The sequence below is a fragment of the Empidonax traillii genome, unplaced genomic scaffold (genome assembly GCF_003031625.1).
Source record: "Empidonax traillii isolate 1590-97213 ecotype Southwest subspecies unplaced genomic scaffold, ASM303162v1 scaffold911:size244615, whole genome shotgun sequence".
Lineage (NCBI taxonomy): Eukaryota > Metazoa > Chordata > Aves > Passeriformes > Tyrannidae > Empidonax > Empidonax traillii.
Genome location: NW_020956104.1, coordinates 52,957 through 68,348, shown reverse-complemented (window position 1 = coordinate 68,348; position 15,392 = coordinate 52,957). Strand labels below are relative to the sequence as shown.

At 52.3% G+C, this 15,392-nt stretch overlaps 1 protein-coding gene across 1 annotated transcript in view; it reads left to right on the top strand.

Annotated features, from left to right (window-relative positions):
• Positions 1–6,848: 6,848 nt before the first annotated feature.
• LOC114067402 (rho GTPase-activating protein 39-like) overlaps positions 6,849–15,392 on the top strand; it is a 51,602-nt gene continuing 43,058 nt past the window's right edge. Inside the window, exon 1 of the mRNA XM_027902799.1 lies at positions 6,849–6,946. Coding sequence (XP_027758600.1) covers positions 6,936–6,946 — 11 coding nt within the window. The 5' untranslated portion in view covers positions 6,849–6,935. The remainder of the gene's footprint in view (positions 6,947–15,392) is intronic.

The following is a 15,392-nucleotide window of genomic DNA, read 5'->3' as shown; positions in this document are numbered from 1 at the left end:
AGATGCTCGTGGTTCAGGCAGTCAGCACCCAGCCCGAGCGCACAGCACTCAAATGAAAACCACAGGAACCTGCTTGATGACTTGATCTGCTTAGTAGATCTCCAAGATGTTTAAAAAACTAGCAAAGAACAGCTTTCAAAGGGGTTTGCCTGAAGCTGAATACCTGGATGCTGAGAGGAACCGAGCTCGCCTGACGCAGCGCAGCACACGGGGACATTCGGCACCACAGCTTTGGAACCTTCACTCCTCCCTGCAGTTACAGGCACACCAAAGAACTTGCTGCTGTTCCTACTGACTTCAGCAGGAACGTGGCTGCTCCTCAAACCCTTGACTATATGAGAAAGAATAACAGATAAAGAGTAATCACCCACTTCTTGTGCTCACTATAGGATTTCTGTTATCAGGATGGATCAGTAAGCAGGGGGTGCACAGGCAGAGCTCGACACAATACCTGAGGGCAAAAGGGATTAAGTTTGATTTTTAAAAAAAGAAATCTGCATTGTTTTATTGAAAGGATATAGTAAGAAATAACGTGCAGTTGAGGACACCTATAAACAACAAAATGGAACCATTTTTTTTCTGTTAGTTAAGAAGAACAAGAATAATGTGATGAAGCTGATAAAACTTGGGCAAAACACACTGAGGGGATCTCAACTACCCGAATGATTACCCCAGGAGACAAGGCCAGCAAGAAGTACTCCCAGAAGAGCCTCTGCGCTGGTCAGAAATGGCAAAGATGATCTCACAAATCCCCATCTTTCTTTAACTCTCAAGTCCTGATTGTGGGACCTTCCTTCCAGGTTACTCACAGAAATGGGGATTCAATTAACTCACCAAGGCTTGTAAGAAGAAAACATCAGACTGCAGGATTAACTTGAGGAATTACAGGTTCTGTCTGTGGCTAAACAATAAACTCCGTTCTTGGCAAGTACCTACAACAATATTACATCATCTGGCACAAACATCAGCCACAGCAAAACCAGACGGGCCAGGCAGCACACGCAGCTCGGTGGGAGAAGGAGCAGGGAGGTTCCAGGAGGTAGCACAGCTGTGTCACCACCGCTCACGCTGCCGTTTGGGTGCACGTGGTGCTGCCAGCTCAGTCTCGTGTCATCAGCCTTGGCCACAGGCCTCTCAGCAAGTGTCCCCTGCTCTGGGCAGCTGTCCCCCAGCTCAAGGCAGCTGTTGGTGAGACAGTTTCACATTTTCCAAAGTATAATCTCCTGCGAGGCAGAGAGCACCATTGCCCAGCTCAGCCAGTAAATCCTTAGCAGACACAGACTGAGAGCAGCAGAGCTGTTACCAGACGCAGAAAAGTGTGGGAGGCTGTGATACAGAAGTCCTTTGGGAACCTGTAACTGATGTGGTGTCAGGGACATATTTGGGGAGTTTTCATCCCACAGGAATTTTGAAGCAAGACAGGCAAACCTCTGCTGGGGACATTTTCCTGACTTTCACTGCCAGCATCCTCAGAGTTTGGGTCATAGAATGTGACCTGGTAGCATGGACCTCCCTTCCCGTGCCCTGTCTAGCTTTGGGACAAGGACTGCCCTGGACAGCAGAGTCGATCTGCTTCACCAGGGACAGCCCATCTCCACCTGCCTCCTCTGTTCTCCTCTCCTCCTGGCATGTTCTGGGGTGGCTCTGCTCCTCATTCTCATCCCAGTGCTTGCTAGATCATCCGTCAGGCCAGTTCAGGTTCCTAACCTGTCAAAACACCGCCCACTTTTGTTCTGTGCCACTTTAATGAGCTGATGTGCTTCACTCAAGCTCAAATGAACACCAGCACCAGGACTCAGAGCAGCAGGAGCAGGACTTGTTGCACGGGGGGTCCTCAGCTCAGTTCACCCCTCTCACCCACTGCACCCTTCTCTCCCCTCCAAGGGCTGGTACCCATCGTTCCTGCTGCCCTTCCCCTCTTTGCAGCTCTCCTCCAGAAGGGCACAGCTCGGCTGTGTGGCAGGGAGGGGTAACCCCTACCAGGCAACGCCACGGCTTTGGCTGCAGCCAGGGAGCCCCAATAGCAGGGAAGATGGCAAAAGCCTCTCCTGTACGTTTTTAGTCACAATCTGTTTTAGGGAGCAGAAAAGGAAACAAAGAGCATTTGCTGCTCCATCTGTTTCCTTGTCCCACGCTGCTCCGGTTGGGTTCCCGCCAGCTGCTGCCACTGCCAAGCAGTAACGCGATACCACGGCTGCTCACCCCGCAGGAGCGGGAGCTGAAGGTGGCAGGGCAGAAAAAATTAGGACAGGATGATTTTTAAAAAGCCCCACTGCAGAACACCTGGCTGGTTATATAAATTTACATCGTGCCCACCATAAAAAAAACCTGCTGGTTGCTGCTTAAAACCAGGTATCTTCAGTCAGCTTCACAAAACAGACAAGGTTATGGAAGAACAGGGAGGTTTTTTCTTTGCCTCATACTTGCTAAGGCCGTTTGTCAGAGAGGACTCTCACAGCACACAATCCAGAGAGTCTCAGCCAGCAACTCCTCCACCTGGGTCAGCCTGGTCTGAGACCTTGGATACAAGATGTCTTTGCTGAAATACTGGAGAATTCACCACGTATGTCTGCCCAGCTCAAACCTCCACCTCCCAGACATGGAGTTACAGAAGGGACCTTTAGTGGGCATTAGCCCAAGCTCTTCCTTGAAGTGAGACCATCACCAGCACTAGATCAGGTCAATCATGCTTTGCGTAGCCAAACCCTGAAAATCTCCAAGGACAGAGATTCCATCAACCATCTGAGTGAACCCAGCACCCCAGCCAGCCCAGCACTTTTATCTTATTTCCTGTTGCAACAAAGAGCTCCCCACATCGAGAAACCTTGCCCGCGTGTCGGCACTCGCAGGAGTATCTGGGCAGTAGTTTGACCTGTTTAACACAGGACATTCATGGAGCACAACAGTTTCTGGTATGATTGGCTCCTTCACTACAAGAGTGCACAGAGCTGCTCCTGCCCCCCCTCCCAGCCATGGGGGTTGTGGTGTTGGAGGCAGGAGGAGGTGACAGGCAAGCTGGACACAAGGTGACAGCCCAACGGTGCCATACTCACCGTGCAAGAGGGGCAGAGCAGGTTTGGTGACAGTAACCAGGGTCAGCAGGATCAAGTGCCTGCTGACCCAGTGGGTGGGCCTGGCACAAGCTTCACCAGAACGTAGCTCAGGTGAGGTCCAGGTTGAGGACCTGAGCTCAAATGCAGCTCCCAAGTGGTGCCAGGAGCTCCCAATGAAGCATCTCCCAGCTCATCCTCCTGCCATCGCTGGTGCCCTGGAAGGTGGATCCAGGGCTGCAGCTGCACCAGGGCAGTGCTGACTGTAAGCCCAGCCACACCTGGCCACCCAGTCATACCTGACTCCCCTCGCTGTACCTGGAGACAGTCACTGGGGGGCTGGGCTGGGCTGATTCCAGGCTGTGCAGCCCAGTTTGTTAACGGGGGCAGAGCGAGGGCAGTGCCTGCTGGCCCACACCTCAGGGGCAATATGCTGGCTGTGCTCACAGCTGGGGCACACCTGCCTGGGCATCAAACATCCCTCAGCCTGGGACAAGTGGGCAGGGCAGCAGCAGTGCAATCCTGAGCTCTCCATAGCTGTAGCATCACTGGTTCTTCCACACCTTCAGATGAAAAAGACCCCTTGTGCCAGGTCCTCTACCTGCCATCTCCTGACGTGGAGTGTGTGCCCAAGAACGAACGTCCATCAGCTGAGCAGCTTCACAAAAGGGTGTACAACTCCAAATACAGTTTCTTCTACTTGGGAGCAGCATCTGAGGAACAATTCCAGCATGATCTCAGAGAGCTGGCTCCTTTTGCAGTTCTGCAGCGACAGTTGTAGGAAAAAGCCTTCAGCCCAGAACAGGCAGCAAGGGGATACCTTGGCCTGGAAACATTGATCATATTTAACTCATCTTACAGGGATCTGGTGTTCACAGCCTCACAATTCATGAAGGCTGTTTCCTCTTGCAGGCAATATGGTTTTTTTATTAGCAAAAGGGCCCTCTGCTCTCACAGACAGTGCAATGTCTTTGCCATGCTCTCAAAGGCTGTTCAGACACTTCATATTCACCTCCTGGTGTACACCCTTTTGGTGTATTGATAACAGGCATTCTGACTGGTGGGCTTGATCTCCCATGTACATGTCACAGAGTGACCCACTTGTATTTCTGGAGGAGAACCTCCTTGTGCTACTGCACCAGGTACCAATAGCAGAAGTTTTCCTCAGCCCATGACTGCTTGAACTGTGAAAGTCTCTGAAAAAGTCACTGCAAAGTTCCCACAAAAGAGGCTTTTCCCTTAGCTGCTTCGTTGTTCCCCTTTGGGATTTTTCTCCCCTCCCTGAGTCACTGGTGTTGACTGTGCTCATGTTCACTGGCACTCCCTGGTTCTCCTGAAGAGGTGGACTCTGCTCAGGCAGCTTCCCTCCTGTGTGCAAGTCACAGTCTCAGAGCTGTCTGTCGTGCCTGGCAATTGAACCCCCTTTCACCCAGCTTTCCTGTTGCAGCAGTGGGGATCTCTGCTCCCAGGAGTGTCTGTGATGTCAGCAGGTGTGTGACCCTACTCCAGTGGAGAGGTTCTGACTTTGTGGTGGTTTCCTTGCTCTGCATTTTGATGCCCTGCTGCTGCGTGACTTTGTGCAGGTCAGCACAGAGCTGCCAGCCCACGAGCTGCACTGACCTGGCATGTCATCCCAGCCTGTCCTCTGCATCCTTACCTTCTGTGGCCTCAGCAGAGACGGGATCTCCATGCAGAATAACATCCCCACAGACTGAGCTGCAGCAGCCAAGCAATGACGTTCAGGTTCTCTCCAGCGAGGCTGCTGGAGGTGTAGGTGGAAAACAGCCTACCCTCTATCATCAACCCCTGAAATATGCAAAATAAAATGAGAACATCACAGAAAAAAAAATACTACTTGTCTGGCCCTTCTTGCAGCCAACTTTACACTTACTGTGTCAGGTCCCTCACTTTGGGGGTCCCCTGAAGCTGGGGCTCCTGCAATCTCCCATGTCCCCAGCTCTTATTTTCAGTCTGTCCCAAGTCTCTTGCTAGCACAGTGATGTCAATCAGGCTGTTGAAGTTCTTACACACCAGATCTGTACCTGAAGGAGCTCTTGAACAGAGATTGTCAGGCTGCTCGTGAGCACCTTCCCAGTATCGCCGTTTCCCTGAGGACAGGTACGGCCTGTATTGGCAAAGGCAAGTAATCTCTGCACCTCCACAAGGACAGCTGCCAATCTGACCACAGCAGAGCCAGATCAGCAAATTTTTGTTTCCGACACAGACCTGGTTTAACTCTCCCCCTTCCTCTCCTGCCAGCCTGCTCCTCAGTCCCTGAGCTTTGCAGCCCCACAGAACTCAGCCTGCCCTGCCTGCTGTCCCGCAGCACCTCGAGTACGTCCAGCAGCTTTGGGTACGTCCAGCAGCTTTGGGTACGTCCAGCAGCTTTGGGTACGTCCAGCAGCTTCCCAGCCCCTGCTGGCCCCGCTCAGGGACCCCCCGTAAGCGAGTGCAGCTGTGAGAGCAGCCCCGAGCGCAGCGGCCATGATCTCACTGTCTCTCTATTTGTTGTTTAAAAGTGCAGTGGGACTTGCACGGGAATGTCTTCAGATTAAGTTACCCTCAAGTTTTCAGAAGTGCCAAAATGCCGTCTGCAAGCGAGTGCGGTGTCGCTCTGTGTGGGACCCCGGCCGTGGGCTTGCCCAGGGTCATTGGTAAATTGAACAGACTCATTTCTGATTGTAGCAGACATTTGCTGCATGGTGTGAAACGAGACAAAAATCACTCTGTTAGTGGCAAAATCCAACAAATATCTGTCAATTTTTGCCCCGCAGTTAGAGGTCTAAAGCATCCAGGTAGCTCAGCTCCCAGGATTTGCCTCCACACGGGTTTGTTCCTATTCTGGAAGCATAGGAGCCTGGGAGCAGTGCCACATTGCAGCAGTTACTGAGATAGCAGGGGCTCTGCCGTGCCACCCTGCCAAGTGACATTCTCCAAACTGGTGGCTGACAGAAGCTGATCCAGCAGGGCTGACCTTTAGTGCATGGCTTGTTTATTCAGACTCCTCAGGCTGGCCGAGGAGCTTGTTCCTGAGGCCTCTGAACCTACACTGTTTGTACCTTGCTGGTGGATCTGTGCATGTACTGGGGACACAGCTCTGGCCAGTCTACTGTGTGCTCAGGACACAGAGGAAGACAGAAAATCCACAATACCTGCCCAGACAAAATTACTGGGGCAAAAAAAAAAAGAACAGTGAGCGAACCCAGAACATGGCAGCCTTTCAACTCGGACTGAGCCAAGGTTTGGTACTCTCTCACCTGAAAGCAGGGACAGCCCAGCACCCAGCATAGGCAAAGACGCTTTCTTCTCTCGATGCTCCAGGCTGGTTCTGCCGCTTTCCATCTACGCTCTTGGAGGGTGCCGTGAGTACCGGAGGGCAGAGCAGGGCCAGTAAAGCCCCGAGTGGCGCGGGCAGGGGGAGGCAGCGCCGGGGGGGCACGGTCCCCGATCCAGCAGCGAGCACAGGCTGCCCTGGGGCCGCCCCAACGCCGCTCCCCAAGGGTGCCCGAGCGGGGGCAGAGGGTGTCCCCCGACCGCGGGTATCCTCACACACCGGGTCACGACCGCCGACCGTCGCCATTGACCTGCAGCTCAAATAACACTTGAGCGGCTCCCAAACTGAGGCCCCAGCTCCGCTCCCCACTCCTTGTTTCCACTCCCCGGGCCGGGACTCGGCCGGGCTCCGCCGCCGCCAGGGGCTGCCCTCGGACCGCGGCCCCGCCGCTGCCGCCCGGCCCGCCCGGCCCCGCCCCGGCCCGGCGCGGCAGCCCCCGGCAGAGGGACCCGGGGAGCGGCCGGGGGTCCCGGGCCGGGCCGGGCCGCGCCGCCCCCGGGCGGGGCCGGGATCGGGTTTCACATCCTGCCCCGCTCGCTGGCACAGCGGCCATGGCGGAGAGGTGAGTGCGGCCGCGCGCACCTGTTGAGCGGCGGGAGCGGCCGGGAGGCCCCGCTGCTGCCCGGGCTGGGCCGGGGGGCGCCCCCGGAGCGGGGGGTCGGGCCGGGCCGGAGCGGCGCGGGGTTGGGCCGGGCCGGGCAGGGCCGGGCTGGGCAGGGCGAGCCGCGGCCGCAGGTGAGAGGCGGCACGGCAGAGCTGAGCCGGGCCGAGCCGAGCCGAGTCAAGCCGAGCGGGGCTGGGCCGAGACGGGCCAGGCTGAGCTCGGTCGAGCCGATCTGATCTTAGCTGAGCTGAGCCGAGCCGGGCCAAGCTGAGCCGAGCCGAGCCGAGCCGAGCCGAGCTGAGCTTAGCCTAGTCGCCAAACTCATGCGGGCGGTGGTCCCGGACCGCCTCCCGCCGTCCCGGGCTGTCCGCGGGGGAAACTCCTTCCCGCACCGTCCCAGCTCCCGCCGGGACCGGGCGCTTTGCGGGCTCCGAGCACGGGGGTCCGCCCTGAGCTCGGCTGGACTGAGCCGGCCCGGCCCTGGGCCGGAGCCCCCCGTCCTGCCCGGACCCCAGTGGGTCAGAGCCCCGGGGCCGTGGCCGGTGTCTCCGCACGGGCGGCTCGTCGGGAGCACCGCCGGGTCTGTGCCTGCCCGGGCTCCTGGCGCTGCGCCGGGCGCGCTCGGGGGTTGCTCCCTTGCTTAAAAAACAAGCACTTTTACAGAATGACAGTCAGAACACTGTCGGGCGCAGAAGCGGCTGTTGCACTTGGTTTGCTGGAGAGCTGCGACCAGGAGAGGGTTCTCTCGTCACCTGGAAGCGGGTGGGGAGGCAGGATCACCTGTTGGCAGTGAAAATGGAGGGCCAGGTAGCCAGGCCAGTTTCCCAGCCTGCATCCGGCTTCCCACAAACGCAGGCGGATTTTATGGCTCCTCTGAATAACCCCATTCAGGGAGAATTCCTCCCGGTCGCTCTGCGCCTCGGCTCGTCGGCCAGAAGTGGTTGAATTAAGTTGGGCTCTGCCGAGAGGAAGGTGCAGAGCCTGGCAGAGGCACCGTCCTCCCCATCGCCGATGCCAGTTGCTGCTGTGCTGTTTTGCCAGCGTTTTTTTTCGTCCTAGATTAAAAGCTCGGCCGATTTAACATTCCTGTAGCGCGGCTCTCCCCAGGGGCACCAGATTTCAGCTGGCTTCTCACATTCTCGTTGTCTGGGGGAGAGGAGGGAGGGCTGCGCTGGCGTTTTGCCCAGTGCCTCGGTGACGGTGCAAGGTGTTTGGAATAATTTTTTATTTCTCTTGCATTTGAAGTTGGTTTATTTTCTCCCCCTTCTCTCCTGCATCTTCTCCAGCAGAACATGGTTTGAGTTAGTCTGTAAGGAGCATCTTGGGAAGAGATAGCAAATCCCCTTGAGGGTGGCTGAAGAATACCAGAATTCATCCAGAGCAAAATGATGAGCACAGCACCATGCTCTCACTCTGCCAGCAGCAGCAACTCAGTGTCTGCTTCTGCCTCGCTGCTTGTGACAGCCAGGGGTGCTGTCAAGGCACAGACTGAGGTGGTGGGTTGCTCATTTCAGGGTGAACTGGAAAACCTGACAAACCATGTAGGTTTGAGGCTATGGCTGCACCAGCCAGCGCAGGGCTTCTCACGTTGGATATCAGCGTGATATCCCAGCTGGCTGTCTCTGCTGCTTTTTGAGCTCGGTTTTCGCTGGGTTGATGAGACAGCTCTTTCCTATCAGTTGGATGGAGGCTATTTGGAGTGTTGCTGAGATCACAGCGGATTTATAGGAATGCAGGTTTTGGAGCCAGGTTTTTGGTCAGATAGTTCACATGCCTTCTGTATTCACAACAGGTTTGTTTAGCTGAAGCAGATGTCTTGGCCTTTGCTGGGTTCACATAAGCTACAGTGGGATCTCAGTACACTGGCCTGGTACATTTTGTAACAGAGAATTTTGTGACCATCCTTGTGATGCAGGAGGCTGCTTTCAGCCTGACCCTCACTGGATCTGCAGTGGAAATCCGTGTGTGAGATGTGCACATGCAACGTGCCAGTGAGACACAGGGGATGGGGCTCGCTGAGCGCTGCCCTGCTCTGGGGACACAAAAGGCAAATGCCTCCCATTCAGCTGATTTGCTTGATCTCTAGAGAAACCTTATTTGCTGTGGTGCAAAGATGAAAGGAGAGCTCCAGATTCCTGTAGTGAGCTGCCTAAGGGGTAAGAGTATTGCAGATTTCATTGTATTGGTGTCTGAGCTTGGAGGTGTTTTTTTAACCCATCTGGCCGTTCTTTTGGGGCTGACTTTACAGGATTGGGGCAACTGCCTGCTTGCAACTGGGTAAAGTTTTGTAAACCAGGGAGCAGGGTTTCTTTTCCTCTTAGAGCCTCAGAGGAAGAGTTATTAGCATTGCTGAGGTACTGTGGGAAGGACTGTTAGATGCACAGAATAAGCTTTAATAGAATTACTTCTGTAATAAAGATAACAAAGCATGAACTGCTGTAGGATCCTGACTTTTTGGCCCATGAGGGTGGGTTGTTTTTTTTCCCTTGGCAGTGCCATTTATTAAATATTCATCTTCATGAACCCTTTCTCTGAAGTCATAAAAGAATATGTCATATCTATATTTCCTGACAGGTAAATGCTTTAGTAAGAATACTACTGGGTTGCCATTTTACCTATAGAGAAGAAAGCTTTTCAGTTTGGCCCTGCTGTTTTAGCAGCATGTTTGTGGCTGTTTGAATTAAACAGCCTTGGGATGTGCGTGGAGGGAGATCTTCCAGCCTTGACAGAAATACTGGGGTTGCTGAAGTCCTGTTGACTGGGTGGGAGGAGTGGGAATGGTACTGAGTGTGCTTGTTCATCAGGAAACCTGCTGGTCTGGCTGGCCATTTTAATTTGAGTAATACAAAATGGAAAGGATTGATGTGCTTTGTTGTGATTACAGTGAAGACTCTTAATTTTGTTATCGAATCTTGCATTTTTTAGTATGAGTTTGTTGTGTTTAGTTAATTCAGATTAGTTCAGGCTGTAATTTGCATGAATGCTAGTTTCCATGTTTTTAGAAGCTTTAAGTTAGGAATGACTGAGAGCTTTGACACTTCATCAGCCTGCCCTGGAGCTGCTGATGGGCTCTTTGTGTCTGAACTCAGCTGTGGCTTTGCAGCAAAGGGTCTTCTGGTTTTGTCAGGACATCCAAACCTGCTGCTGTTGTTCAGTGCAGAGCCTTCCATGTGCTCTGAACTGGGTCTATGTGCCCTGTTCTGGTTTACCCTCTTTTTAACTGGCTTAAATAAGAACAAGAGAATGAATAAGAGTCTTCTCTGTAGCTACCTGTGACCCCAGAACAAGCCCCTGTCCCCCAGCAGCTTGTCCTGCTCTTGTCTTTTCCTGGGTGAGTGTTGTGGTAGTTCACTTGGCAGTAAATGAGCTGGTGTAGCAAAAGGCTCTCTAAAAATGAGCGGAGATAAGTGCAGGTGGGAGAGGGTGCCAGCAAGCCTGGTATCTGCCACGCACTCCTGTCATCCCTGCTCCTCTGAACATGCTGAGGGAGATATTGGTGAGCTTGCCAGGGCAGTTCCCTTGAGATGAAAAGGTTTAGGGGTGAAAGACTGACTGGCTTGAAGTGAAGCCAGGAGTCTGTTGTGCCTTCAGTACCAGTGTTTGACTCTATGCAGATAAAGCCTGGCCCATGGGAAACGCCTTCAGACACACCAGAGTCTTCTAATGGAAGCTAATCAGAAGTTCAAAGGCAAGAAGGAGTGTTTCCTCCTTCCCTGTGGTCTCCTTTCCCAGTGTTTCCATTCCTGTTGTACTACCCAAAAGGCTTTCTGGGTGGATGATGCAATGAGGAGGAGATGCTTGCAAGCTTTCAGCAAAGAAATACGTCAGAATTTGAAGGGCTCCATTTAGGCTCCCTTGGTCCTTCCCAGGTGGAGCGCAATTATTTGTGCCTTGTTGTGACACGTATGTGCTCGTGTTGCTTTGAAAAGTCCTCTGGGCACATTCAAATAGTTCATGAAGTGCCTCTTATTTGTAATAAAAATAAATTCCAGGGCAGGCACTGAGATTGGGTGATAGCTGGATTCATAGAGGGTTTCTGAGTTCTGCTGTCATTACTTACACGTTTGGGGTTAGTTCCTGCCTTTGCCAAGGTGCACAGGAAGGGCTTTCCCTTGGAGGAAAGAGAGCTTTAATGAGCAAGCAATTTCTTGTGCTTTTTAATAGCTCAGTCATGAGTGTCCACTGCAGCAAGCTGTGTGTTTGATGGGTTTTACACTTTGTCATGAGGAAGAGTAGTCTTCTGCTTTGAATAGTGTCTTAAAGCAGTCAGTTCTTGGAGTAGCAGGAAAGGATTAACTAAAGCAGCAGCCATGAGGTCCATCTGGCTCGTGCATCTGGAACAACACACTGTAGGTCAAGAGAAAATGTTTTTGCACTTGGTCTTTGTCTCGTGGGAGAATGGAAATACCATTATTTGGGATATATTCTCTCATCCTAATTACTGTTCCGAGGGTTTGAGCTTAGTGCTGTGAAGGTTAAGCGCTTTATGTTTGTAGTTGAGTGTTGCCCGGTGAATTCCAGTGTAGCTGGTGTCGACCATCTTCCAGCTCCTCTCCCAAGCGTCTTTCTTCGTGTGTTGTCAGCTGCCATTTTTTTTGGTTATGTAATGCACACAGCCAAAAGGGATTTGGAAAGCTTAAAATGAGAGTGCTGAAGATCCAGATTGTTTGCTTGCAGTGAAGCATGGGAGAGGGAAAAGACTGTGATCCCGAGGGGAGTGTTGGTATGGTTTGTGTAGCAGCTCAAGGCCTCCTGCCACTACATGCTTCAGGCAAAAAGAGGGGGCTTGGGCTGGATAATGTCAGCTTTAGAAAATTCCCCCTGAAAAAAAAACACACTGAAAGGCAAAAGAACTGGAGATGCTGAGATAATGTTTTTTCAGGCTCTTTTGTCTCTTTGGGCTTAAGGTCTTGTATGAAATTCCACTGAGGGCTTTATGCTGCAGAGGGCTGGGGAACTTCTGAAACAGAGAGATCTGAATAAATGATTCACTGGCATCTTCATCAGCCACCAGAGGCAAACAGAAGGCAGGTTCTACACAGAGGGTGTATTTTCCCAGCCCTCTTGTACTGTGCTTGTACCCAGCTCCCTGAGCCAAGCTCTTGCTGCTGTTTACCTTCCTCAGTGGTGACTGCTCTGACATGGGATGAAGTGAAGAAGACTTGCCGTGTGTTCCTGTCTCAGCCTGGAGCAGAGCAGTCCTGGGCCCCTCTAAACCAACCTTTTGCTTAGCTGCAGGGTTTATACCAAAAAAAAAAAAAAAAAAAAAACACAAACCACCAAAAACCAGGGTTTCTACCAAAAGCAAACAAGCCAAGCAGGAAGGGTCCCCCCCAAACCTGTGCTGGGCTCACTGGTGTGTGTAACTGGGCAGCTGTGGGACGCTGCCATGAGGCACTTGGCTTTGACAGATGGGGCTGATTCCTGCCTGGGCAAACAAGGTTGCTGCTTTTTGGCTGGAAACCTGTTACAGGGGCAGAAAAGACTTAATGTCGTGGGATTTTGTGTCACCGTGGACATCAAGAACTGGCGGCCCAGGGCCAGGTGCTCTGGAGCAGGGATAACCTATTTGCTCTGGAGGTCTGGTTTTTCTGTTTGCTTTTGCTCGTGTCATTCTTCTGGGGGGAAAAATAAACAAAGAGGCTTACTGTCTTCATCAGCAGTGATACCAAGAAAAGCCCTGCACAATACTGCCTGATGAACTGAGACTGAGCCCAGCAAATCCCCTTTGACCACATGGAGTTCAGCTGTCCTGGGTTTTTGACTGTGAGGCACTGCAGTGTATTGTGCATGAATTTTCAAGTGTGGGAGGAGCCAGCGCTCAGGTTAGAGGGATGAATCGGTGTAAGATACTGTCAGTAACAAAGTAAAGTCAGGGAAAGTTATCCCAAGAGATTTTACAGCTGAATAATTACATTCAGACCCAGGGGATGCAGTGGGTGAGCTGTGCTGTGTAGTCTTGCCTGGAAAGAAAGGTGCTGAGCCTTCCTTTTAGGTGCTTAAACAGTAACCCAACGTCCACTTTGTTCTAAAACTGCAAATGCCACCTTTGGTCCTCTTCTGGTCCGGCACCCGTTTCCTCCCTGTGTACATTGTAGTTCTTTGATAGTCCTTTGGTAGCTGCAAGCTTTTCTTTGCTCCCCAGCCCCAGGGGTTGGGTTTGGGGGGGGTTATTAGACCTTCCAAGCACCTAAGCTAAGCTGAGAGGAGAAGCTCCAAGTGTTTTCTGAATTCTTGATCATTATCAGTCAACAACAAGTGAAGGAAAGAGGGATGAAAGGGCTTTGACTGAGGTGCAGAGCCTGGAGTGCAGCTGGCATGAGGAATGTTTAATGCAGGCAGGCCTGAGGACAGATGCTAAGCATGTTGTAATTTGGAGGTACATTTTCGTAGCAGTTTATACCCTTGTAATACCATGAATAGTCTGGCTGGGGTATGGCTGAGTTGTTATGTTTAATCAGCACGGCAAAATGAGTGTGGAGAAGGTAGGGTTGTGGCAGTTGGGTTGGTGCTGCCCTTGGGCTCTTGTCTGCAGTCCTGAGTTAGTGCACAAATGGCAGAGGAGTTGCAGTTTTGGTTTGGAAACTCCTTAGAGAGCTTACCCCTGAGATAAGCTACTTAATTTTCATTAAATTAGTTTTAAAATCACAGAAAATGAGGGTGAAAAGCAATTGCCATGCTCCTTTCTGTGCAGTGGGTTTTAGAAGCTGCTCAGGAAATGCCTGGTGAGGAGGTGGTGGTCTGACAATCCAGTCTAAATTCACTCTAGCTGTAATGTGAAATCAGTCTAAAACACAAGTTTGAGGTTCTGGAGACTGAAGACTCTTCCAGAGCAGGAGTCTGGTTTGGGATGGCAGCAAGCACAGAAGATAAGAAAGGCAGCAATGATCTGGAGGTGAAGCTGTGCACTACCATTCTTTTTTTCTTCTGGCCCTGGGTCCCATGACCACAATGGTCAAGGTCACTCAAGCAAGAGAAAACCATCTGCTCTTATTTAGCAAGCTGTGCAGGATACTTATTTAGCAGTGCAGGATTTGAGGAGCTCCACTGTCCTTGTGTGACGAGTGCTGAGGATGGGAAAGAGTGGGACAGGGCCATGGAGGGGATCCCCTCCTTCCAGCAACAGCACATCACTGAATCCTACACTCTGATTTTAGTGTGGCCTGATGTTGCCATCCCATTCCCTCTCCCGTTCCCCATCAGGCCAGCTTTGGGTGCTGTGCTGCAGGGCTGACTTTGGCCTTGGATTCCAAACCGCGCTGCGAGAGGGAGGTGCTGTGGGCAGAGCTTCCTTCAGTAGGGATGCTTCTTTGGGTTGATCTTGTTCTTGAAACAGGGAGGGCTGGATGAGTCAGGCAGAGAGGGCCATGTCAGTGATTTCAGCCCCACAGCTCTTCCCCAGCAAGGCAGCCTCTTGGGGTCTGATGGCAGCACCGCATCATCCACCACCCAGCGCTGCCTCTCAATGGCCCAGCGTTGTGTGCTCAGACATTTGGCTGTGGAAGGATGAAATCTCTCACTCTTGGCTCTGTTTGGATCAGGAAAGCCGCTGCTGAGCTGTTTGTGAGGGGGAAGCCTTTTGGTAGCCCAGTGTTTGGTGCAAGGTGTGTTGCTTCACCTTGGGCTGCTTTGTCCACCCCACTGTCTCTGGAGCAGGAAGCCAAGACTGCAGGTGGAAAAGGGTGAACAGCCATCACCAAATGGCTCAGTGAAACAACCCAGACTTCAGCTCAAAATGTGAAAATGAGCATCTTCCAGTGGTTTATGTGCTTGTCCCTGCCTGGCCTGGGTGGTCTGGGAGGTGAGCTGAGCTTGGAATATGCTGATTTTGGGCTGCAGCAGAGGCTCTTTGGGGAAGAGCACAGTTTCCTATTCGAGAGTGTCTGCTGATACAACGTACATCTTGTACTCTGGGTGTGAAATAAAATAGCCACTGCAGCTGCCGTGAGGCTCCGTTACCCTGGCCCTGGCAGCGCCTGTGGCGCCTGCCCAAAGCCGAGCTGGGCCCCCAGGAATGGCACGGGCAGGCCCTTGGCTGAGGCAGAGGAGGGCACACAGTTCATTCTTATTGTCCTGCTCAAGCCGCTGCTATTCACAGCAGTAGCCATTTCTTCGAGCAAACGTGTGGGGGTGGTCAGAGAACAAACAAATTTGTCATGGAGCTGCCAGCAGTGTTGTTTTCTTGCCCTTCATGTCCCAGCTGGACCTGGGTTAAACCCAGAGGTTTCATGGACTGCAGAGATTTGAGAGACTTTACATGAATTGAGAGTATTCCCCTGAAATTACCATTTTGAGTCCGTTTCCTGCAATAGGAACTTGTGCTGCTTTGCCCATAGGTCTGTAGCTGCAAAGCCTCCTGATGGTGTGGCTCTCGGTGAGCATGAACAGCTTTAACAGCGAGAAG